The 25,134-nt window shown below is 41.0% G+C and overlaps 1 protein-coding gene across 1 annotated transcript in view; it reads right to left on the minus strand.

Moving 5' to 3' along the window:
• Nucleotides 1-21,647, minus strand: part of LOC120030283 — a 44,682-nt gene extending 23,035 nt beyond the window's left edge. Inside the window, exons 1-2 of the mRNA XM_038975620.1 lie at nucleotides 21,637-21,647; nucleotides 20,627-21,255 (exon numbers count right to left, since the gene is read on the minus strand). Coding sequence (XP_038831548.1) covers nucleotides 20,627-21,255; nucleotides 21,637-21,647 — 640 coding nt within the window. The remainder of the gene's footprint in view (nucleotides 1-20,626; nucleotides 21,256-21,636) is intronic.
• Nucleotides 21,648-25,134: the final 3,487 nt, after the last annotated feature.

Consider the following 25,134-nt stretch of genomic DNA (forward strand, 5'->3'; position numbering starts at 1 on the left):
AATGCGCATGCATGAATGAATAGCCTACATTAACGAATTATGAATAGTCTACAGCAGAGCTGAAATACATGGAACCGTGGAACCGGACAGCAGGCGCCTTACAATACTATATACATGATTACCTCATTACTGTTTCATGTAGGCAAAATTTGACCACTGTAATAACACTGAACAAAACAACCGAAAGGCCTACCATCAATTTACAGACTTCACCGATTTCTCAGCGCAATGGCAGATCACTCAACAGACCCAGCTTCGAGAAAGAAGCTGACGCACATGGCTTTTCAAAATTTCACTTTCGATTTAGATTCACTTTACCTCACTTACAATCTAAATGGAGGACCCAGATGTGCGTTTTCCATACGACCTTTTTAAAAAGAAAATATTAAGAGATGTTATTAATAATAATTTATGTGTATCGCCTCACTCACACACACCATTTTTTAACGAAGCACAACATTTGTGTCACATAAAAGGTTTAAGAAATTGAGATTATAGAGCATGTAGCGAATGTATTACTGAAAAATGTCTGACATATAGATAGCTCAGATTAAGTCAATAGTCTTGATAAAAATGCATGGAAAATAAAATGACAGAAGAGAGCAAGAAAAGAAAATTCAAATCTGCCTTCTAGTCACATACAGTAAATACCCAATTTTTATTTTGAGAATTACATATAAACAACATTCACTTTTCATCCTTTGGTTTCGAGATCAGAACTAGATTGTAAAGTCAACCTTTGCAAGTAGCTCTATATCAGAAATGTACATGAGCTATTATCAGACATCCTGGCACAGTAGGCTAGGTAGTGGAAGCAGCAGGTGGCTTCATTCTGCCCATTCTTCAGTCTCTCCATCCCCAAGGCCAGTTGCCTCATCACCAGCTGAATGACAGATTGAATCTGGTAGTTTTATGTGTCTTGGGGATGAGCTCTCTGAGCTCTCGGATACATTCTCAGCAATTTTGAGATTCAGCTGCAGTACTGTCATATTGTGCAAATGTTCTTCTGTATTGCTCACATCAATCATCATTTTCTCACCTCTCAGTCCAATCACTGTGACCTGGTAGATCTTCCCCTTGTCACTAAGTGTGGCTGTGAGCTACTGAACTCTGTCTTTGTTGATGTTGATGTACCTGTAAGGACAGCCAAATGCTTTTACTTTCCCGTCTCATTTGATAAGGGTCCATTGGCATTGCCATCCTACCTTGTGGATCATACTCTTCATTACCACTCGTGATTTGTGATGAATCTTTATAAACCCACAGGTCTTAAAACTTCTCTAGGATAGGGGGTAGCATTTTCACGTTTGGATGAAAAGCATACCCAAATTCAACTGCCAGCTACTCATCCCCAGAAGATAAGATATGCATATTGTTAGTAGATTTGGATAGAAAACATTCGGAAGTTTCTAAAACTGTTTGCATCATGTCTGTGAGTATAATAGAACTTATTTAGCCCCCCCTTGGGTTGTGCCGTGGCGGAGATCTTTGTGGGCTATACTCGGCCTTGTCTCAGGATTGTAAGTTGGTGGTTGAAGATATCCCTCTAGTGGTGTGGGGGCTGTGCTTTGGCAAAGTGGGTGGGGTTATATCCTGCCTGTTTGGCCCTGTCCGGGGGTATCATCGGATGGGGCCACAGTGTCTCCTGACCCCTCCTGTCTCAGCCTCCAGTATTCATGCTGCAGTAGTTTATGTGTCGGGGGGCTAGGGTCAGTCTGTTATATCTGGAGTTCTCCTGTCTTATCCGGTGTCCTGTGTGAATTTAAGTATGCTCTCTTTAATTCTCTCCTTCTCTCTTTCTTTCTCTCTCTCGGAGGACCTGAGCCCTAGGACCATGCGTCAGGACTACCTGGCATGATGACTCCTTTCTGGCCCCAGTCCACCTGGCCTTGCTGCTGTTCCAGTTTCAACTGTTCTGCCTGCGGCTATGGAACCCTGACCTGTCCACCAGACGTGCTACCTGTCCCAGACCTGCTGTTTTCAACTCTCTAGAGACCGCAGGAGCGGTAGAGATACTCTTAATGATCGGCTATGAAAAGCCAACTGACATTTACTCCTGAGGTGCTGACTTGCTACACCCTCGATAATTACTGTGATTATTATTATTTGACCATGCTGGTCATTTATGAACATTTGAACATCTTGGCCATGTTCTGTTATAATCTCCACCCGGCACAGCCAGAAGAGGACTGGCCACCCCTCATAGCCTGGTTCCTCTCTAGGTTTCTTCCTAGGTTTTTGCCTTTCTAGGGAGCTTTTCCTAGCCACCGTGCTTCTACACCTGCATTGCTTGCTGTTTGGGGTTTTAGGCTGGGTTTCTGTACAGCACTTTGAGATATTAGCTGATGTACGAAGGGCTATATACATAAATTTGATTTGATTCTAAATGAGAACTACAAATGTGGCTCATGCGCACAGTGCAATAGCACTATAAAAACATCCTTCTTCAGACACTCACATACAGGTCAAACAATCCCTTTTTAAGGGTATCATCTCATGCAAGACCAAGGGAGTAATCTATCTCATCACCTGTTCATGTGGAAAAGCCTATGTAGGACAAACGAAAATACAATTAAAACAACGCATAGCTGAACCCCGCAGCTCAATCAGGTGTAAGAACACTGACTATCCAGTAGCAGCTCACTTTGTTGACGCTAACCATCTAATCTCCTCCCTCAAATACACAGGCATTGAGCATGTTGCTCTACCAAGCAGAGGAGGTAACATCGAGATCATACAAAGGGAGGCTTACTGGATATCCCATCTAAAAACATTGACCCCTAGTGGTTTGAATATTACTTTGATCTCAGGCCCTTCTTATGAACAATTCTCTCTTTTATGAAGTCTTATAAATTGATATAGTCTTTCTACAGCTTATTAGCGTACACCTAATATGTTCCCCCTGTTGATGATGCTTATTATGCATTAAGGTTGAACCAAAATACTACATGTAACAAATATAAATTAATTAGGAAGCAATTAAATATGTGAAATTGAATTAAACAATAATGTATGTGGATGCTAATATTATGTTCAATATTCAATTATGTTTGCATATGATAACAATAGCCTAACATATTTAATATGCCATAAACTATTGTTTTTGAACAGTTTCACTCAATTCATTCTACTTAACTTAATCATTATGACACACTCCTCACTATTGCCATTGGTTGCACTAATTGCACTGTTTGTCTACATAACCTGGTTCAAGTATTCATGACATTACCCTGAAGAAAGCACAGTGATGCCGAAACATTGGTGATTTACCAAATAAATTACTGGAAGTTTATATATGGAGTGTACGACTCTGTTTATTCGCCATTAGTCAGCACCTCCACACAAAATCATTTTTCTGTGTGTCCGCCAGCTCATGTTCTTTTATAGCTTGTGTGGCCTACCATTTCGCGGCAGAGCAGTTGTTGCTCCTAGACGTTTCCACTTCACAATAGAAGCACTTACAGTTGACTGGGGCAGCGCGAGCAGGGTAGAAATTTGACGAACTGACTTGTTGGAAAGGTGAAATCGTACGACAGTGCCACGTTGAAAGTCACTGAGCTCTTCAGTAAGGCCATTCTACTGCCAATATTTTCTCTAAATCAAATAACATTTTATTGATCACATACACATATTCAGCAGATGTTATTGCGGGTGTAGCGAAATGCTTGTCTATGGAGATTGCATGGCTGTGTGCGCAATTCTATACACCTGTCAGCAGTGGGTGTGGCTGAAATAGCCAAATCCACCAATCCACATACTTTTCTATACATGGTGTATAAGCCAGGCTGAGAGATGTTTTGGGAACAATGCTTGATAATGAAATATTTAAGTTCAAGATATTTCTTGTACCACTGTTTGAAAGCACCAAACTTTTCTACTAAAAATGTCAACCATTTTACATTTTACAACCAGACAAATAGCAGAAATATCAGTGTTTGATTGTCATTCATCTAGCCTGGGAACCAGCCTGTTTAGCTAACACATTCCACTCCTTGTACTCTGTGTCATATGCCAAAGAGCACAGCAGGAGTGTCAAGAATGGGAATGATAGCTAACCAGACTGGTAACCACGCAGGCTGTCATTCATCTGCTCCATTATCTGAATCGTTGCCAAAGCAATGTTTACTGGTATTCCCCTGGGATCCCAGATCCTGGTACCACAGTCAGCTGTATAAGTGTGTAAAGGTACATAAGGGTGTGCCTGTGTGCTGACATAGGGAGGGAATTCCAGTGCCCGGGTACAGGAAATCAGAGGAGGTTCAGAGAAGGTTGGACTTCTTGTAAATGCTAGAAAGCGAAAGTCAAATGTACTGATGTTGACAAACAAAGCCAAGGGACTTTCCAGTGAAAGCAAGCCTGCTTCTCTTAGTCAGAAGTCATAGTCCGTCCCGTGTGTATGAGGCAGTAACTGAGAGAGAGACAAAAACAAAGAACAACACAATGGAGGACGAGAAGAGCTATGACCCCGGTGACAGGACACCCAAGTTTGTCAACAGACAGGATGACATTAGTAAGGTTTCTTTATGCCTCTCTCATGATTAAAAGGCAATGCTTTGAAAAATGTATGAACTGTATAGTCAACTGTGGCCAGACAGTGTAGATTGTATTTTGAAAGTACCTCATGTAAAGGCATTAGGAACATATCTACTTGTCATGTCTATTCTTTTCTAATTAAAATGTAATGAAATGTAATTAATCATCTGAAATGGAATGTTGAAAGAAACATAATCACATACTGTATATGGTTGGTCTCTGTGTTGTAAATTATTTGGCAGCATTCATTGAAACTGGATTCCATTTATGTAGATTTGTCCTGTTCTGTTCCCGTGGCATTTGTACATTCTCATGCACCACTTGTCCCAAGGATACCTTTTTATCACTGTTTTCATTGTTGTTGTGTCTCAGCTCTGGATGATATCCCTGAAACCTTGAGGGCAGAGATGTCCTTTGGTTACGCGGCCATCCCACAGTCACGGTCCAAATTGTTTAAAAGCCTGAAGCAGTTAAAAGGTCCGGGGCCACACTCTGACCAGAGGCTGCATCTGCTGCAGAACTGTCTAACTGTCGCCTTGCCCCAGGTACATGGGGTCACTGCCTGCCCCTCCATGCGTGCCTGTCCTACCTGTGGTGCACTATTGGAGCATGACAAGACCGCTTGTAAGAATTTACTCTGCCCGCGTTGCAAGAAAGAGTTCTGTTTTGTGTGCCTTAAGCTCAAATCTGAGTGCATGAAGACCAGCTCACCATACAAATCCTGCTCTGCTGGTGTTGCCCCCAGGCAGACCTCCATACCCACCTGGAGTGGTAATTGAAGACTTTATGCATATATATTTATCACTTTCCCTCCTATGAGCCATCTGATGCAATACACTTCTCACAAGATATGTTAAGATAGCAATACAGTATTTTTATGAGAGTTTTATTGTTAAGAATGATGAATGAGGTGATTATATAATGTATATGATATTATTTTCGTAGTATCTTTATTATCATATTGTTACTTTACTTTTATCAACATTCTAAAGTCCTACTGCTAATGTCCATCTAAGTCCAAGTCAATTGATGTAATAATTTTTTTTTACATTTTTAATCTTATATTAAATAATTTGTTTATGTCTGAGTTTTTGTTAACATTGTACTATGAACATGAATTATAGACCAACTGCATTCATACAAGGAAACAACAGAAGTTCCTGTGTAACCCTCCAGGCTGAAGGGGGTGCTATGATACATGATGCTACCTACCACACTACACCACCTGGTTAATAGAGATCTGGTCCTCACAGACTACACAAGTTCTTTACCTTTTTTGACAAACATTCTAGAACTGTTGATTCTAGAACTTCTTGTTGCGTGGCAATAGTTTTTGGTTTTGATTGTGGTAGCTAGCACTGGTCACTGGAGTATAATAAGAACGTCTCCGCTTCCCCTCTCGCCTTTTTTCTGTGTCCCGAATGTGTAATTCGCACTCCGACCTGTGAAAGGAAGCAATACGTAACAAAGCGTCTAGTCTCCCGGAAAGCTACAGGTGAAAGTGGCATGCATATCAGTCCAGTACTAAATACTGTATATGTATACAGTACCAGTCAAAAGTTTGGATTCATGTAGTAACCAAAAAAGTGTTAATAAGGGAGCAGGTCACTACATGCTCACAGAGTGAATAGAGTGAGAACTCGAATAATACAGAGACGCAAGGGGTTTATATAAAAACCCAAGAACTGTCACACCCTGATCTGTTTTACCAGTCTTTGTGATTGTCTCCACCCCCTCTAGTTGCCGTCTATCTTCCCCATTATCCCCAGTGTATTTATACCTGTGTTATCTGTTTGTCTGTTGCCAGTTTGTTTTGTTCGTCAAGCCTACCAGTGGTTTCCCTTTGCACCTGTCTTTTCTAAAGTTCCTGTTTTCTAGTTTTCCCGATTTTGACCATTCTGCCTGCCCTGACCCTGAGCCTTCCTGCCGTTCTGTACCTTGTCACACTACCCTGGATTATTGACCGCTGTCTGCCCTGACCCGGAGACTGCCTGCCGTTCTGTACCTTTTGGACTCTGTCCTGGATTACTGACCTCTGCCTAACCTTGACCTGTCGTTTTGCCTGCCCCCTGTTCTAATAATAAACTTGTGTTACTTCGACACTGTCTGCATCTGGGTCTTCCCTGAAACGTGATAAGAACTGCTTAGTCATGGTTGGTTCCACCCCTCTCCAGCAGATCAGGGCAATATAAGCGATCTTGTTTTCTTCTTGTGGCCAGGTGTATTGGGTGCGTGAGCTTATAGCACACAAACAAGTGATAACGTTAATTTTGTTACTCCTTTCTCTACCAAGCCAGCCTCTGTTCTCTTCCATTGCCCCACAGCTGGGCCCTTGGAAGATAGTAAAAGAACAGGATGGGCTGAAGAACTGTGGTCACTTCTCAGAGGCTCTTTGTCTTATGCCGTGTGACCAGGTTACTCAGAAGCAAAGAGAAATTGAAACAATACAGTTATATCTGTTCCTCAAGCTTATCTCTATCGCATGTCCTTTACTACACGCCTTTACTACAAGACCATCAGCGGGGAGTGGATGTGGAAGAGAGGAACCATCCTTTCTCAGAAGCACAGCATTGGCGCTGCACCACGGCAGAATTACTGCCGCCACACCAAAAGAAACATCCTATTTCTACCAAACATAGTTTTAATAAAGTTATGTAAAGCACATTCTCTTTTCTTGGTAAATAGATCATCTGTCTGGGTTCAACACAGTTCTGAAGGTTATTTAGCTCTGTGAGCTGTGGCAGGCAGCCTGCAACTCAAGAAACATAGCGTGCCAGTGACCAGTGCTCGATACAGACGCTTTGCAGCACAAAACACAATTCACTTAAATCACCTCAGAGTGCTCCTGCGTGAGAAACTGCAGGAAAGGTATGTTAGCTTGCTTGTTTGACTAAGGTTCGCTAGTCAACTAGTTAACTACAAAAGCTAGATATAACCTAAAACCAATACTAACATAATTTAGATCTGTAATATTGCTGAAACAATTGTAATGGCAATTAGCTATCCAATGTAGTGAAGTATGTTGATGATAGAAACATGGTAAGCTAACATTACTAGTCTACAAGTTAGCTAGCTGGTTCATTTGGAACTGTATCAAGTGCAAGACAGATAGCTACATTTATCTGTCTTCAATTTGATTAGATTTTTCTCAGATGAGTTTAATGAAATATTTCCAGCAACAGCAGCGAAAGAGAAGGGGGGAGCAGTCTACAAGAGTGTCAGGTAACATTAGCTTAACTAGCTAACGTCAAATCAACCTGCATTAATTGAAACTTGCTTTAGTTAGCTAACTCTTTAAAAGCTTAAGTTACCGATTGTATAACAAGTGTATGGCTTACTTTACTAGACAGAGAATAGGCAGAATCCCGGGAGTGAGGTAGAGACGTATGAGGGACAGAATGGACTAGAGGAGGGGAGAGAGCCAGGAGGGAAGATGGAAGTAGAAAAACAGAGAGGAGAGCAGAGTGGAACAGAGAGAAGGAGAGAGCCAGGAAGGGAGATGGAAGGAGAAAAGGAGAGAGGAGAGCAGAGAGAAGGAGAAGAAAGGTATGTAGATAAAAGGAGAGGAGAGGAGAGAGGAGTAAGGCCAGTTCTGGGCTGGGTTCAGAGAGGAGGTAAAAACATTTGTTTTCAAATGCTGTGATGAAACCAATGTTACATCATGTGTGTTGGATAAATTAAAAACAAACAGCTATTCATCACTTATTTTCTGTTTTGTGCTGTAATTAGGTCATGGATACATATCTTGTTGGCCTCCAGGACAGCCTAGACCGGAGGGTCCAACACCTGGAGATTCTGGGGGCCTTCAGTGTGTTGGGACCTAAAGCTGCGTTCTCGAGTGAGAGGATAAACACCTTTAACCGGCCCGGACTCTCCAGGCAGTTCTTGCAAGAGTCAGAGGCTGCTGTGCTGCAAGAGTGGCACACTTACAAGCAACATGTGCTAGTTGGAGCATTCAAGGTATGGCATGAGTGTGACAATCTTTTGAAGAGAACATTTTGTATCCACATCACCAACAAACTAGAATGGTCCAAACACATCAAGACAGTCGTGAAGAGGGCACGACAAAGCCTATTCCCCCTCAGGAAACTAAAAATATTTGGCATGGGTCCTCAGATCCTCAAAAGGTTCTACAGCTGCAACAGCGAGAGCATCCTGACTGGTTGCATCACTGCCTGGTACGGCAACTGCTCGGCCTCTGACCGCAAGGTACTACAGAGGGAGGTGCGTACGGCCCAGTACATCACTGGGGCTAAGCTACCTGCCATCCAGGACCTCTACACCAGGACGTGTCAGAGGAAGGCCCTAAAAATTGTCAAAGACCCCAGCCACCCCAGTCATAGACTCTCTCTACTAACTCTCTCTCCCCAAGCCATAAGACTCCTGAACCGGTAATCAAATGGCTACCCGGACTATTTGCATTGTGTGCCCCCCCCCTCTAATACGCTGCTGCTACTCTCTGTTAATCATATATTCATAGTCACTTTAACTATATATGCATGTACATACTACCTCAAATGGCCTGACCAACCGGTGCCTGTATGTAGCCTCGTTACTGTTATAGCCTCGCTACTGTTATAGCCTCGCTACTGTATATAGACTTGCTACTATTATTTTCACTGTCTTTTTACTGGTGTATTAATTTCTTTACTTACCTATTGTTCACCAAATACCTTTTTGGCACTGTTGGTTAGAGCCTGTAGGTAAGCGTTTAACTTTAAGGTCTACACCTGTTGTATTCGACGCACGTGACAAATTAACTTTGATTTGATTTGATTTTAGGCCAGTGTTGCCCAACCCTTTTTCCTGTTGAACTACCACTCTGTTGGTTCTTCTCTAATGTTGTACATCTTTTTGTTTTTCATGTATTTCAGGGGTTGGACGAGCTGAAGGCAATGAGAAAGCTGGCCTCGCAGTTTGATGAGTGGGGGCAGTCTATCCCTGCCTTAGCCAGCTGGCAGCAATCGCACTGACTATACCAGTGTCTTCCGTTAATTGTGAGAGGGACTTCTCTGCAATGAAACGAGTAAGAACATTTAAATGTGAAATTAGATTATTGTTGTCCCTCTCCCTTCTTGTATTGTTCTTTCTGTTACTGCAGATCAAAACAGACATGAGGAGCAGACTGCAGGCAGAGCATCTAGCCGCTTGCATGCGGCTCTCCATCAACGACCCCCCCATCAAGGAGCACAATTACAGGAGGGCGTTGGAAATAGGGCGTCCAAAAGCCCAGAAGAATAAAGTACTCTGACAAAGGCTTTAAAATATGTCAGAACTAGGTTTTTGTCAGAACCTGGAAAGAGATTTCCAATGCCCTCCTTTTGTGATGAACATGAATTAGTGGGCTCTAATTCATGTTCAGTCAAATTTTCCTCTGTTAATTTTGTCAAGATAAACTTTATTTTAGAAAGACGGTCTCTGTTGTGTTTCTTTAGATAGCTGCAGCACACAACCTTAAATTGAATCCTGTATACTATAATAATTATACAAATATGTTATTGAGCTAATTTCTGGGGGAGGATATTATATTTTAGATGGTTTATTTGAGAATTTGTTCATTATAAAAAATCACCAGAGCCAAGCTTTGCAAGTACTTATGCACATTTTTTGGGGGGGGCGGGGGGGGTTCCAAAAAAGAGGGAACCCTCCCACCCCGTTACCTTTTCCCCCACAGCTAACACATTTTCCAGAGGAAACACTGGTTTGTGGGCACCATTTGTCACCGTTATAGTGCAATTTATGTATTGTTTAGTGTTGTGTTGTGTAGTGGCTTTGCTGGCATGCATCCCCAAAATAGTTGTTTTGTTTGACCCACCAAGATTTACATGCTAAAATCGCTACTGTAACGATGGAAATTGCCTTTTACATTGTAAAACCAGTTTAGTGGTTTTAATTGTCGATTGGGTAATGGTAATAGTAGGGTGCTGGGTGGGCCCAAGTGTATTATGTGAGATATTAGATTTGGTTTCTCTCAGTCTTGCCATCTACCTGTAGGAAGGTTAAGCCTGATACAGAGGCTGTTCCATTTGGGCTGTTGCCTGTGTACAGTATATTGTGTAAATCTACTTACTTTATATTTTGTATTATACAGACCCTTCAGAAAGTATTCAACCCCTTGACTTTTTCTACATTTTGTTGTGTTACAGCCTGGTTTTAAAATTGGATTAAATTTAGATTTTTAATCACTGGCCAACACACAATACACCATAATATCAAAGTGGAATTATATATATTTTTAAATTTATTAGAATAAAAAATGAAAAGCTGAAAGGTCTTGAGTCAATAAGTATTCAACCCCTTTGTTATGGCAAGCCTAAATAAGTTCACGAGTAAAACATTTCTTAACAAGTCACATAATAAATTGCAGGGACTCACTCTGTGTGCAATAATAGTGCACAACGTGATTTTTGAATGACTACCTAATTTCTGTATCCCACACACACAATTATCTGTAAGATCCCACAGTCGAGCAGTACATTTCAAACACAGATTCAACCACAAGGACCAGGGAGGTTTTGCAATACTTCGTAAAGAAGGGCACCTATTGGTAGATGGGTACAAAAAAACATAGTTAAATAAATAACATAGTTTCCTAAACTAATCCAATCTCTTTGATTTATTGAACCCGTTACTGAGACGGTTGTTCCAGTTAGATGATTGAGGTTGTCTCAATATTCAGTCTTGCACAAAGGCTGAGAAACCTTACACTGGTTTGTCATAGTTATCACAAACCAACAACCCTGCTTAAACAGAGAGGAGTTGAGTGGTTATGGTTTGATCTCTTCCTCTTTAGCAGTGAGGGGTTGTGAAGGAGGGTGGTGTGTGTGAAGCTGTCTTGTTCTACTGTGGTCAGAGAGAGACAAATGGAGAGGGTCGTAGATGTCAAAATGATGAACAGGCCTATACATGAAATGGTGTGTGTGTCAGCGATTGGGTGCAGAGATGTAGCGGAGTCAGGCGCAGGACACAGGTTTGAGCAAAACAACTGAGTTTACTCACAAAAAGGCAAGCAATATTCCAATAAGGAAAATACATACAAAGTAACACCTACACGAACAACTAAGACACCAACAATCACGGACAGAACAGAAAGGTATGCCAGAGGGTTAAATAAGGAACATGATATGGGAATTGAAACCAGGTGTGTGTAATACAGACAAAACAAAACGAAAATGAAACATGGATCGGTGGTGACTAGGAAGCCGGTGACGTCGACCGCCGAACACCACCCGAACAAGGAGAGGGGCCGACTTCGACGGAAGTCGTGACAGTGTGGGGCTTTCTGTGTTTATCAAAAAGACGAACGTCAATGTTATTTTAGCATACAGTATACTGTAGTTCACTTGTCATATTCATTTCTCCTTTACATTTAATCTATCACTGACAGTGGCGGTCTGAGCCGTTTAAGATGAGGGAGGATGATTTCTTTCCTTATGAGCATGGCCTTATTTCTATTACAGCATATTGGATGACTGTCATTCATATTCCATTCACCCAGTTCAATGTAACAACGATAGGTTTAGGCTACTACATAATACAAACATTTTCCATCATGAGGTTGCTAGTCTATGACAAATTTGAGACACACTCTTGCCTGAATCTAGTTGATCTAGGGTGTGATCATTAATTCAACAGTTGCAATCAAGAGTTTCTATTGGACGAATTCAGGTATGTTTATCCCCGTATGCTCCCGTTTAAGAAACGTTTTTCAACAGAATCGGCAGAATGAATACACCCCTGATCATGTGTAAACATGGGTCACTTTCATAGCAGCCACATTGTATTCCTTCTTGCATCTATGCGCTCTCCTCCTCTCACCTTTTCTCTTCGCTTGTGGACTTCAATGCACAACACATCAGCTGTATGTGACCAGGCAAAAAAAACTTTCCAAGCCAAACCATGTCATAACCGCTACACACAGCCTACATCGTTGTAACCATATTAGCTAAAGTAACGTCATAGTCAACATAGCCAATAGAACTAAAGCGTTAGTAAACCTGCTTCAATCATGCAGTAATGTTACAAAACATTTGTAAAACCAAAAGAGTATCTTGACTTGGAAGAGTTCCAGTGTTGTGTTGGATAGTCATAGCCAGCTAGCTAACATATCATCCCTATGTTTGGGCAGGGTGTTTGAATAGGCTAAACTACCTAGCTGCATTTGCTAGCTAAGTAAGTGAAACTAAACGTGATTTAAAAAAAAACTAAATGTCTCTCTCTTGCTTCTCCTTAATTTTGGAAGAAATTAATTAGTTCAAAACTGTTCAACTATTGTCTTTCTCTCTCTTTGAGTCAACTACTCACCAGATGTTATGCACTGCAGTGCTAGCTAGCTGTAGCTTGTACTTTCAGTACTAGATTCATTCTTTGATCCTTTGATTGGGTGGACAACATGTCAGTTCATGTTGCAAGGACTCTGATAGGTTGGAGAACGTCCTCCAGAAGTTGTCATAATAACTTTGTAAGTCTATGGAATGGGGTGAGAACCATGAGCCTCCTAGGTTTTGTATTGAAGTCAATGTACCCAGAAGACGACAGAAGCTTGCTGTCCTATGGCTACACCATGGTGCTACCTACAGAGTGCTGTTGAGGCTACTGTAAAACTTCATTGCAAAATAGTGTGTTTTAAACATTTTTTTGGTGACTTGAATATATTTAATATAGTTTTATCTAAAAATGATCACTTTTTAAATGTTTTAAAATATGTATTTTTATTAAATTAACTGAGGAGGATTGTCCTTCCCTTCCTCCTCTGAGGAGCCTCCACTGCAGTCTGATAACTAATTTCCTGTGTTATTCCTCTGAACAGTTGACAGACTTGCCTTTTAACGCAAGAATCTTCACACACAGCTAACTTCTAAATAGCTCCTAAACCACGAAGTCAACCCTTTGACACCTCTCCACCTCTCCTACTGCCATTAAAGATCCTACTGAAAATGTAAACATGACCGGGTATGGTCAATGCAATTGATGCAAAATATAATTTTATCATCAATGCTCCTTCCTCAGATCATTACTTTAGTTTTGTTAGTTCTCTCTTCCACCAACAATAAGACCACAGTGTTGCTGTGTCTTCTCCTTTTACAGAAAGAGGAAGGTGAGTCAAGAAGAACATGACATCAGATGCACATTTTTTCTGTTTCTCTTTAAGGATCTGTAGCTTTCTAATTTTGACAAAGAACTGTAGGGGTCCGGTCCAGATGAAACGCTGGTGTCTTCAGTCACTTAAAAATAAAGGAGAGCCGCACACTCTAGGAGCTCAGATGCAAAAATGTATTACCAACGTTTCGACAGCCAAGCTGTCTTCATCAGGGTATTATCACAAACACTGCGGGATGACTCGTTTATATAGTGTCAAAACACACACAGGTGTCTGTAATCATGGCCAAGAGTGGCCTAATATCATTGGTTAATTCTCAAATATTAAAATGGCATACAAAGAGCAGCATACAAAAAACAAATGGATAGCATACGATCATAGATTCATTTTAGACTACACAAGCTTACAAACAATTACAATGGCAAAGTCACAATAATCACAAGAATGGCTTCAGATCAAAGTCTACGTTGAGACTGAAGGGAGCAAGGGTCTTTAAGTTAAAGATCCAGGCAGCCTCTCGTTTTAACAATAAATGATCAAGGTCACCCCCTCTCCTAGGGAGGGTGACATGTTCGATGCCAATATAACGCAGAGACGAAATCGAGTGGCCTGCCTCCAAAAAGTGGGCCGCAACTGGGTAAGTCAAGTTTCTGCACCTAATGGTGCTACGATGCTCTGAGATACGTACTTTTAATTCGCACTTTGTTTTATCCACATAATGTTTCCCACAAGGACAAGTTATAGGACAAGTGCCTTAGTGGAGCACGTAATAACACCTTTGATTGGGATCGATTTCCCTGTTTGTGGGTGTTTAATTGTTGTATTTTTACAGTAGTTGTTATAGGAGCCAGATGAGTGTTCCACTAAGTAAGTGTAATGGAGAAGGTGTGTTGTATTTTGTATTCATTTTCATATATAACATAAAAAGTGAACATTTCTCACAAATGCTTAATGTTATTGTTTTGTAAGTTGATATGTTTTAGCTTTTGGTGGCTCATATGCTTTCCTTTGTTATTGTTGATGGTCTTGCTTTTTCTTGAAAAATTACACTTCTCTCTTTATTTCAGTTTGTTAATTAAACAAGAGTGTAGTGCCTGTTTATGTTTAAAAGTGGAATTTGCTGTATTTTTTATGTTGCATTTTACATAAAACCATGCTTTTTACATTCTAACTTCCGCGACGCATACAAAGTCCTCCCTCGCTCTCCTTTCGGCAAATCTGACCACGACTCCATTTTCTTGCTCCCAGCCTATAGACAAAAACTAAAACAGGAAATGCCCGTGCTCAGGTCTGTTCAACGCTGGTCCGACCAATCTGATTCCACGCTTCAAGATTGCTTTGATCACGTGGACTGGGATATGTTCCGGATACCGTCGGACAATAACATTGATGTATACGCTGATTCGGTGAGTGAGTTTATTAGCAAGTGCATCGGTGATGCTGTACTCACAGCGACGATTAAAGCCTTCCCCAAACAGAAACCGTGGATTGATGGCAGCATTCGCGCAAAACTGAAAGCGCGAACCACTGCTTTTAATAAGGGCAAGGCGACCGGAAACATGACCGAATACAAAACATTGTAGCTATTCCCTCCACAAGGCAATCAAACAAGCTAAGTGTCAGTATAGAGACAAAGTAGAGTCGAAATTCAACGGCTCAGACACAAGAGGTATGTGGCAGTGTCTACAGTCAATCACAATCTACAAAAAGAAAACCATCCCCATCGCGGACCCCGACGTCTTGCTCCCAGACAAACTAAACAACTTCTTTGCTCGCTTTGAGGACAATACAGTGCCACCAACATGGCCCGCTACAAAAAACCTGCGGGCTCTGCTTCACCGCAGCCAACGTGAGTAAAACATTTAAATGTGTTAACCCTCGCAAGGCTGCCGGCGCAGATGGCATCCCTAGCCACGTCCCCAGAGCATGCGCAGACCAGCTGGCTGGTGTGTTTACGGACATATTCAATCAATCCTTATCCCAGTCTGCTGTTCCCACATGCTTCAAGAGGGACAACATTGTTCCTGTTCCCAAGAAAGCTAAGGTAACTGAGCTAAACGACTATCGCCCCTTAGCACTCACTTCCGTCATCATGAAGTGCTTTGAGAGACTAGTCAAGGATCATATCACCTCCACCCTACCTGACACCCTAGACCCACTCCAATTTGCTTACCGCCCCAATAGGTCCACAAACGACGCAATAACACTGCACACTGCCTTAACCCATCTGGAAAAGAAGAATACCTATGTAAGAATGCTGTTCATCGACTACAGCTCAGCATTTAACACCACAGTACCCTCCAAACCCATCATTAAGCTCGAGACCCTGGGGCTCGACCCCGCCCTGTGCAACTGGGTCCTGGACTTTCTGAAAGGCCGCCCCCAGGTGGTGAGGGTAGGAAACAACATCTCCACCCCGCTGATCCTCAACACTGGGGCCCCACAAGGGTGCGTTCTCAGCCCTCTCCTGTACTCCCTGTTCACCCATGACTGCGTGGCCATGCACGCCTCCAACTCAATCAACAAGTTTGCAGACGACACTACAGTGGTAGGCTTGATTACCAACAACAACGAGACGGCTTACAGGGAGGAGGTGAGGGCCCTCGGAGTGTGGTGGAGTGTGGTGTCAGGAAAATAACCTCACACTCAACGTCAACAAAACAAATGAGATGATCGTGGACTTCAGGAAACAGCAGAAGGAGCACCCCCCTATCCACATCGACGGGACAGTAGTGGAGAAGGTGGAAGGTTTAAGTTCCTCGGCGTACACATCACGGACAAACTGAAATGGTCCACCCACACAGACAGTGAACCTCAGGAGGCTGAAGAAATGTGGCTTGTCACCAAAAACACTGACATACTTTTACAGATGCACAATTGAGAGCATCCTGTCGGGCTGTATCACCGCCTGGTACAGCAACTGCTCCGCCCACAACCGTAATGCTCTCCAGAGGGTAGTGAGGTCTGCACAATGCATCACCGGGGGCAAACTACCTGCCCTCCAGGACACCTACTGCACCCGATGTCACAGGAAGGCCAAAAAGATCATCAAGGACAACAACCACAGCCAGCCGCTCCAATGTGTCGGAGGAAACATCGTGCACCTAGCGACCTGGTCAGCACGCACTGCGCTCGGCCGGGAACAGGAGTCGCTAGTACACGATGAGACAAGGATATCCCTACCGGCCAAACCCTCCCTAACCCGGACAACGCTAGGCCAATTGTGCGTCGTCCCATGGACCTCCCGGTCGCGGCCGGCTGCGACAGAGCCTGTGCTCAAACCCAGAGTCTCTGGTGACACATAGTGCCTTAGACCACTGCGCCACCCGGGAGGCCGACCAATAAAATTTGATTTGATTTGACTTGCTCATCATGATAATGACTGGTACCTAAGCTTTTAAAAGTATGATGTTGACATAATCAGTCCAATCACAGCTACTCTACATATAACGTGAATTGACATAATTTTATCTGTGGCCAATTCTGAGCATTCTGGGATGGGCACTTCTAATGTCTATGGCAGCACCCAAGGGGCTACAATTTTCTAGCTCTCCCCTTAGACTTGTTGGTGAAGTAGTGTCCCCATGAGTAACAGAACACTGAGCCAATCACGGCGCAACACTCCATATTTTCTGCTGGCCTGCCCCACCACCACAGAAAGCACTGAGCTAGGCTGAAACACCTGTAGCCGTGACCATATACCACTAACCCCTGATTTGCCTTATTGCTATTGTAAACTGATTACCAATGTGATACTGTCTAGTATTGCGAACATCCAATATATTCCAATAGGTGTCTCATCAGTCTAAATTTTCACAATATACTTTAAGCTCCAACTATTGTCTGTTAGTGTTGTTGTTTTCAGTGTTGATGTAATCAATCAATCATATGAGCCTTAATTTGGTGAGTGACTAGAGACATGGGGTCAAATAAAGGCAGTTAAAAAACTAACACTGACAATATAAAAAGAGTCAGAACTCATATAATGCACTTGTGATAATTTATTTAATATATTTCTTAGTTGAAACATCTAGACAACATACACAAATGTTTCAGTGTTCACTTTCATCAGTATGTGAGAATCACTTCACAACAAAGATATCATGAAAGATTTTTGATTGTTAGGTTCCCTTGCATTTCGATAAAGCTGATGATACGTTCGGATAAAATACAATTCCAGTGACAAAAAATATATATATTTCACCTGGACTAAAGTAGGGTACATACATGCATATGACAAAAGTTATTGACATAAGTTTGTTATTATTGTAGGCATGACATTACTTTGTTGAAATGAAAACAGAAATATGATCCTCCTTACATAAAGACTTATACGGCATATAATCTGGATAACATACAATGTACAGTATTTCTTGAAGAAAAAAAGAGCGAAGAAGAACAGAGCTTTTTCTTTTCATCTCTTTTCTAACCTACAGTGGTTCCTCCTTTAAAAGTTGCGTCATACTGCAGCACACCTTGCGGCCTGCTGCAGCATTCTGTGGCACGTTATTTAAAACCTCTTGAAGCTAGGGGGCAGAATTTTTATGTTTGGAAAAAATAACGTTCCTAATGTAAGCTGCCTATTTCTCAGGCCCAAATGCTAGAATATGTATATAATTGACAGATTATGATAGAAAACACTCTAAAGTTTCCAAAACTGTCAAAATATTGTCTGTGAGTATAACATAACTGATTTTGCAGGCGAAAACCTGAGGAAATCCAACCCGGACGTGTCTCTTATTTTAAAAAATCCCTGTTCCATTGCCTGCCTTTCCTCCATTTAAAGGGATATCAACCAGATTCCTTTTCAAATGGCTTCCACAGGGTGTGAACAGTCTTTAGACATAGTTTCAAGCTTTTATTCTGAAAAAGGAGCGAGATTTATCAAAACGCGTCAGTGGATAGACGGATGTTCTTCCATTAGTTCATGCGCGCGAAAGTTCTAGCTCGACATTTTCTTTATCTCTGTTATTGAATAGTTTACCGTCCGGTTGAAATATTATCGATTATTTATGTTAAAAACAACCTGAGGATTGATTATAAAAAACGTTTTACGGATACTACTTGGAATTTTCGTCTGCCCTTCATGACTGCTCGAGCCTGTTGATTTCTGAACATAATGCACCAACCAAATGGAGGTTTTTGGATATAAAAATTATATTTATTGAACAAAAGGAACATTTATTGTGTAACTGGGAGTCTCGTGTGTGCAAACATCCGAAGATCATCAAAGGTAAGCGATTCATTTTATTGCTTTTCTGGCTTTCGTGACCAATCTACATTGCTGCTAGCTGTTGGTAATGTTTTGTCTAGTGATCGATAAACTTAGAAACGCTTGGATTGCTTTCGCTGTAAAGCATATTTTCAAAATCTGACACGATAGGTGGATTAACAACAAGCTAAGCTGTGTTTTGGTATATTTCACTTGTGATTTTATGAAAATAAATATTTGTAGTAATTTTTTTTTAAATTTGGCGCTCTGCAATTCAGCGGTTGTTTACTAAAATGATCCCGTTAAAGGGATCCGTGCGCCAAGAGGTAAATTGTCAGCCATTGTTTCTGTTAATGCAAGTTAGTGCTAGTTTGACCACCAGAGGGCATCTTTGAGAAGCATTTGATAGTCTTCCATATGGGCATTACCAGAGATTTTTTGTTGTTGTTGTAATAACATAGTATATGGGATGGACTTTAAGAAATTTGGCTTAATTAATTTGATTAATATTATGGTGTTTCTATTCCGAGAAAAACTAAAAACGAAACCCTCAGGGTTTCCGTTAGGACTGAATAGAAAATATGGCGCTGTACAACATGATGGTCGGGAGTAGGCTACAGCATAAGAGGATTGGAGGAATCTAAATTGTTTACCTTCATTAGACAACTTTGTTCCAATATTAGCTGAACAATAGACTATGAAAAACTAATAATAATACTTTTTCTCCTTTCTACTTGTTAAAGATTCCAATTGATAAATTGTTTTTAGCAACAATTGCCCCAACCCCAATTTATACATTTGGGCACAGTCGATAGCGTGCTTGACTTCGGGCTAGAATGTTGAGGGTTCGAAACCTGCTCCCTGCTTGTTTCATTACATTATTATGCCGGTCTCAGAGCAAATAGCCTGGATTGTTACTGCCATCTCGTTCCTCGCCCTCTTCCACGCGTCATTCTCTGCCTGAGTGGCTCACTTGTTGGCGTGCTGGCAGGATATGGCAGCACCTTCGGTTGTGCGTCAAGAATTCAGCATAGCAAGTTTGTATGAAGATCTGGTTTTTCAAAGGCAAATAGTAATATGATCTAAACCACTCTGTTGACAAACAAACTTTGCTGCCCTGTTTTCAATCGTCCAATTGACTGGGAGAACCTCCTCAGATTAATGCAGATGAAGGGAGTTAATATGCATAGAAAGTGTAGTGTACTGTTTTTTTCTTCTTCTGTATAAATTAATTACAAATCAGACTTGACTTAAATCATGTTTCTAGTCTATTGCATAGTTAGAATGTGTAATCATTGATGTCCCAGGAGCAGTAAACACTGTTGAAGTGTATAATTGAAATACATACATGCAGACACAGCATCATTCAAATAATGGAGTTTGATACACCTGGTATTGGATATGACTGAAATAAAAACTTGCTAAATAGCGATTTTTGTAAATGAACTTTATGACAAAAACATATGCACAATTGTTGTCTCTACATTAACTAACATATTTCTCTCATTTGTAAATGTTTTGCTTGATTCGTTATGACATTATAATTACTTACGTTTCCCTCCACCGTAATGTTTTTGTCAGACTTCTTTGCTGAAGAAAGTCACCAGCGATGAGTGGCATAACGTCAAATTCGTCATTGGAACCACTCGATATGATTGGTCATATAAAAACCTTTTCATTTATTTTAGAGTTGTTGAATTGGAAATATACAGATTGATTGTTGTCATCTTTTGCACAGGGGACTTCTTCTAAGGCCTGTAGAGCATCAGTAGGTTTCAAACCATCTGAGTGTGTAATGAGGGCCACAATGTTCTTCTCCATGTCTTTGCCAAATAAAGACAAAACTGAATCGAAAATGTACTTCTGTTCAACAGTAAGTCGATTTGTACTTGATTTCACCACTAAACCGACAGCATCAACTTGATGGACTCCATATTCAGATCTAAACAACTCCATCAATTTTTCAGGAATCATTTTGTCTTGTTGGATCCCTCTGGTCTCTCCATATCCAGGAGTGTCAATGATGGTGAGGGAGTAGGGGACTCTCTGGCCCTCACACCAAAAGACGTCATAAACAGTGACTCCTGTAGTTTGACTTTCAGTCTGACTTCTTTTTTCCTCCTCCACAATCTCGAACCAGACTTTGTCCTCCCACTCTACACCCAGGATGTAATTCACCATGGCATTGATCAGAGTTGACTTCCCTGATCCTGTCTCTCCCACTATCAGAATGGTTTTGTTGACCTTGGTGGGATCTCTCTCCCCAAAGGTACATCTGGTGAGATTATCATCCTGGTCCAGTCTCTGTTTGTTTGTTACCAGCTGGTACCTTTCAGGAGGTCCTTGTTCAATAAGAATACTTCTTTTGTCACTTTGTGAAATGATGTCTTGAATTTTTGAAGGTGTGTTCCTAATCATGGGAAATAAATGTTATAATGTTATAATATAACATATATAAATAATATGAAATATACTTTACAATTGTATTTTACTGAATAGGATGAATCATAAATTCTCTGAGAGATTTTAGGGCAAAAATATTTTTTGTTTATTAAAATGTTATATCGATTTCAACCAATTGGGGACCGGTTTTCCGGATCCAGATGAAGCCTTTTCCTTGACAAAAAACACTTCCCAAGGATAGTCTCTATTCAGCATGCATTTTAATCTAGAGTTAGGCATAATCTGGGTCTGATAAAACTGCCTAAAGATTTTTATGGTTTGCATCTGTCAATAATCTATTAAACATTCAATAACATTTGAAATAACAATAAAATCTGCTGACACTCACTTGCTTGCCATGATGGTAATATAGTTGTGTGATCTACCCAGGGAAGATACAGTTGATTAGACTCTGTAAACAGAAAACATAGTTTCAACAAATTGGAAGACTTGTCCAACTCAGGAATGTTAGTAATACTTTCATGCCAACATAAAAAGGACAAGGTATCTGCATTCACTGCATTTTTAAGTTTAATGTTGAAACCCCCAACACTATTTGAATTGCTGCAAAGTTCAGTCTTAATAAATTCAACAAACTAAACTCCTTGTCCAATCCACCTAGCTATTTGAGTGCAACATATTTTTTTTCATTCATGATTAAATTGAGATTTTATGTCAATGACCGACACACAATACCCCATAATGTCAAAGTGAAATTACACAGAAAGACTCAGCTCTAATTGTGCCAAAGGTGCTTATAAAAAGTATTGACTCGGGGGTGTTAATACTTATGTAAACATTAGATATTTCTGTACTTCACTTTCAATAAATTTGCAAATATTAAACAAAAGTGTTTTCACCATGTCATTGTGGGCTATTGTGTGTAAATGGGTGGAAAAAATCTATTGAATCCATTTTGAATTCAGGCTGCCAAGGCAGCAGCTATTCTTCCTGGGGTCCAACAAAATTAAGGCATTTCATACAATTTATAAAACATTACAATACATTCACAGATTTCACAGGCCCCTACTCCACCACTACCACAAACCTACAGTACGAAATCTATGTGTACGTGTCTGTATAGTGTGTATGTTATCGTGTGTGTGTATGCATGTGTCTGTGCCTATGTCTGTGTTGCTTCACAGTCCCCGCTGTTCCATAAGGTGTATTCTTATCAGTTTTTTAAATCTAATTTTACTGTTTGCATCAGTTACTTGATGTGGAATAGAGTTCCATGTAGTCATGGCTCTCTGTAGTAATGTGCGCCTCCCATAGTCTGTCCTGGACTTGGGGACTGTGAAGAGATCTCTTGTGGCATGTCTTGTTGGGTATGCATGGGTGTCCGAGCTGTGCACCAGCAGTTCAAACAGACAGCTCGGTGCATTCAACATGTCAATACCACTCATAATTTAGGAGAAAGCAGGGCATCCCCGATTCCCCACTGAGCTAAACTTTTTGGAAATGGCAAGTTCACTTTCTCATCTCCTTTGAGTAGGTGAATCAGGTGAGTTAGTTTAGGGCTACAACAACATTGTGAAACATCTGGGGGTCCACGAGGAGAGGTTTGAGAACCACTGGTCTAGATGATAGGCTACACTGATAACTCGTGCTTTGCTGCCAAATGTACAGGTGTCCCATTAATATTTAAATTGAGAAAGTGTGATTATAATCATTATTTTAGCGATGTCCCTGCTAATACAAATGTCCTACTGTCCTACTGTCCTACATCCTACTGATTTGAGCTGTTGCACTGTATTTGCACTTGAGATGGTTTATGGATGAGAAAGTGAACTTGCCATTTCCAAAAAGTTTAGCTCAGTGGGGAATCGGGGATGCCCTGCTTTGTGATGTAGTGCCTAGGAAATCAACAGCCAGGGTTTCATTAAAATAAGCTATAGGCATACTACTTTATATTGCACATTTTGACCTAATTAAACTGACGCATTTGGCAATGTGTTCAACTTTAGCATTTAGACCTAATAAAACTGACACATTTGGCAATGTGTTCAACTTCAATTCACTGGCACACAGTAAGCCTCAAAAATTCAGTCTAGCTTACTCAGGTGTTCAAATGCACATATCAGACCAAGAGCCTGATGCTTTTATAGCTTTTTATGAGTTTTAACTAAGAAAACGATTTCTCTGCAGAAGTGACCGTTACAGAGATGGTAAAAACTGCTTGAAAAACAGCCATAGCAACATCAGGGAAACTGGGAAGAATGAAGTGGTGTTTCAAATACAGCAGTTCTGTAGCATCTTTAATTGTGCCTCTCATTATCCTTAATTGCCGTCCTCAACACCTTACAGAAAGAGATTAACTGCATAGGAAGCTCTGGGGACAGGTCCTCTGCATACTGGACAGCCAATAAATTGGCAGATACAAACAGATTATCATCTTTAGTGGACAACAGCTCTTGAGGACTTGAACAAAAAAAGTGGTTTGCAATTTCATTACTACTGGTGATCCGCCTTTTGAGTTGTGTGGTTGCAATATCAACAGTCCCTTATCTCTGGTATATCTTGGCCAGTGCAGGCTCCTCAGAGGCGGAAGTGGAGGACCATCCTCCTCAGTGAATTTCATAAAATGCAAATTTAATCCTTTTTAGATAAAACTATACTAAAGATATTCACATGTCACCAAATAATTGATTAAAACACAGTTTTTCAATGGTCTACAGTAGCCTCAACAGCAGTCTGTAGGGTAGCACCATGGTTCTCACCCCCTTCCATAGACTTACACAGTAATTATGTCAACTTCTGGAGGACGTGTTCCAATCTATCAGAGCTCTTGCAGCATGAATTGACATGTTGTCCACCCAATCAAAGGATCAGAGAATGAATCTAATACTGAAAGCATAAGCTACAGCTAGCTAGCAAATGTGGTGAGTAGTTGACTCAAAGAGAGAGAAAGACAATTGTTAAACAGTTTCGAACAAATTAATATCTTCAAAAATGAAGGAGAAGGAATGCAGCTAGCTAGTTTAGCCTACTCAAAACACCCAGCTAAAACAGAAGGGATGCTACACTATGTTAGCTTGCTGGCTATGACTATCAAACACAACACTGGAACTATTCCAAGTCAAAGCAAGCTTTTGGTTTTATTAATTTATTTCCACAGGGGCCCTCTGGTGTAACCGCTATACTGCTTAGTGACTAACATTACTGCATAATTGTATGGGGTTTACTAACACATTAGTTATATTAGCTATGTTGACTAGGATGTTACTTTAGCTAATTTGGTGACAACGATATAGGCTGTGTGTAGCGGTTAGGATATGGTTTGAAATGTTTTTTTTTGCCTGGTCACAAACTGCTGATGCTTTTCCCTTCATCCACAAACGAAGGGAAAAGGTGAGTGAACTGTGTTTATGGATGATCAAGGGTGTATTCATTTCGCCAACTCGTTTCCGAAACATTTCTTAAACAGAAGACAACGGAACGAAACAGGGATAAACATAACTGAATTTGTCCAATAGAAACTCTCATTTGCAACTGTTGGACTAATGATTACACCCTAGATCAGCTAGATTAAGGCAAGAGTGTACATGGCGCTATTGAATTATTTCTCGGATTAACGTGCAGAATAATACGAAATGCTCTGAGGCTAGGCTGTATTATTTGTCATTAATAGACTGGTTTTATCCATAAACTTTCTATCCAAGCTGGGCGATAGCGCGAGGAAGGCTCATGTTCATGCCGGTTCAGGTAGGCTAAGACAGTTGTATATTAAAACAAAATTGGGGCAGTGGTTGGAGGGTTGGACCAGTAACTGAATGGTTGCTGGATCGAATCCCAGAGCTGACTAGGTAAAACTCTGTCGTTCTGCCCCTGAGCAAGGCAGTTAACC

The sequence above is a fragment of the Salvelinus namaycush genome, chromosome 36, assembly GCF_016432855.1.
Source record: "Salvelinus namaycush isolate Seneca chromosome 36, SaNama_1.0, whole genome shotgun sequence".
Lineage (NCBI taxonomy): Eukaryota > Metazoa > Chordata > Actinopteri > Salmoniformes > Salmonidae > Salvelinus > Salvelinus namaycush.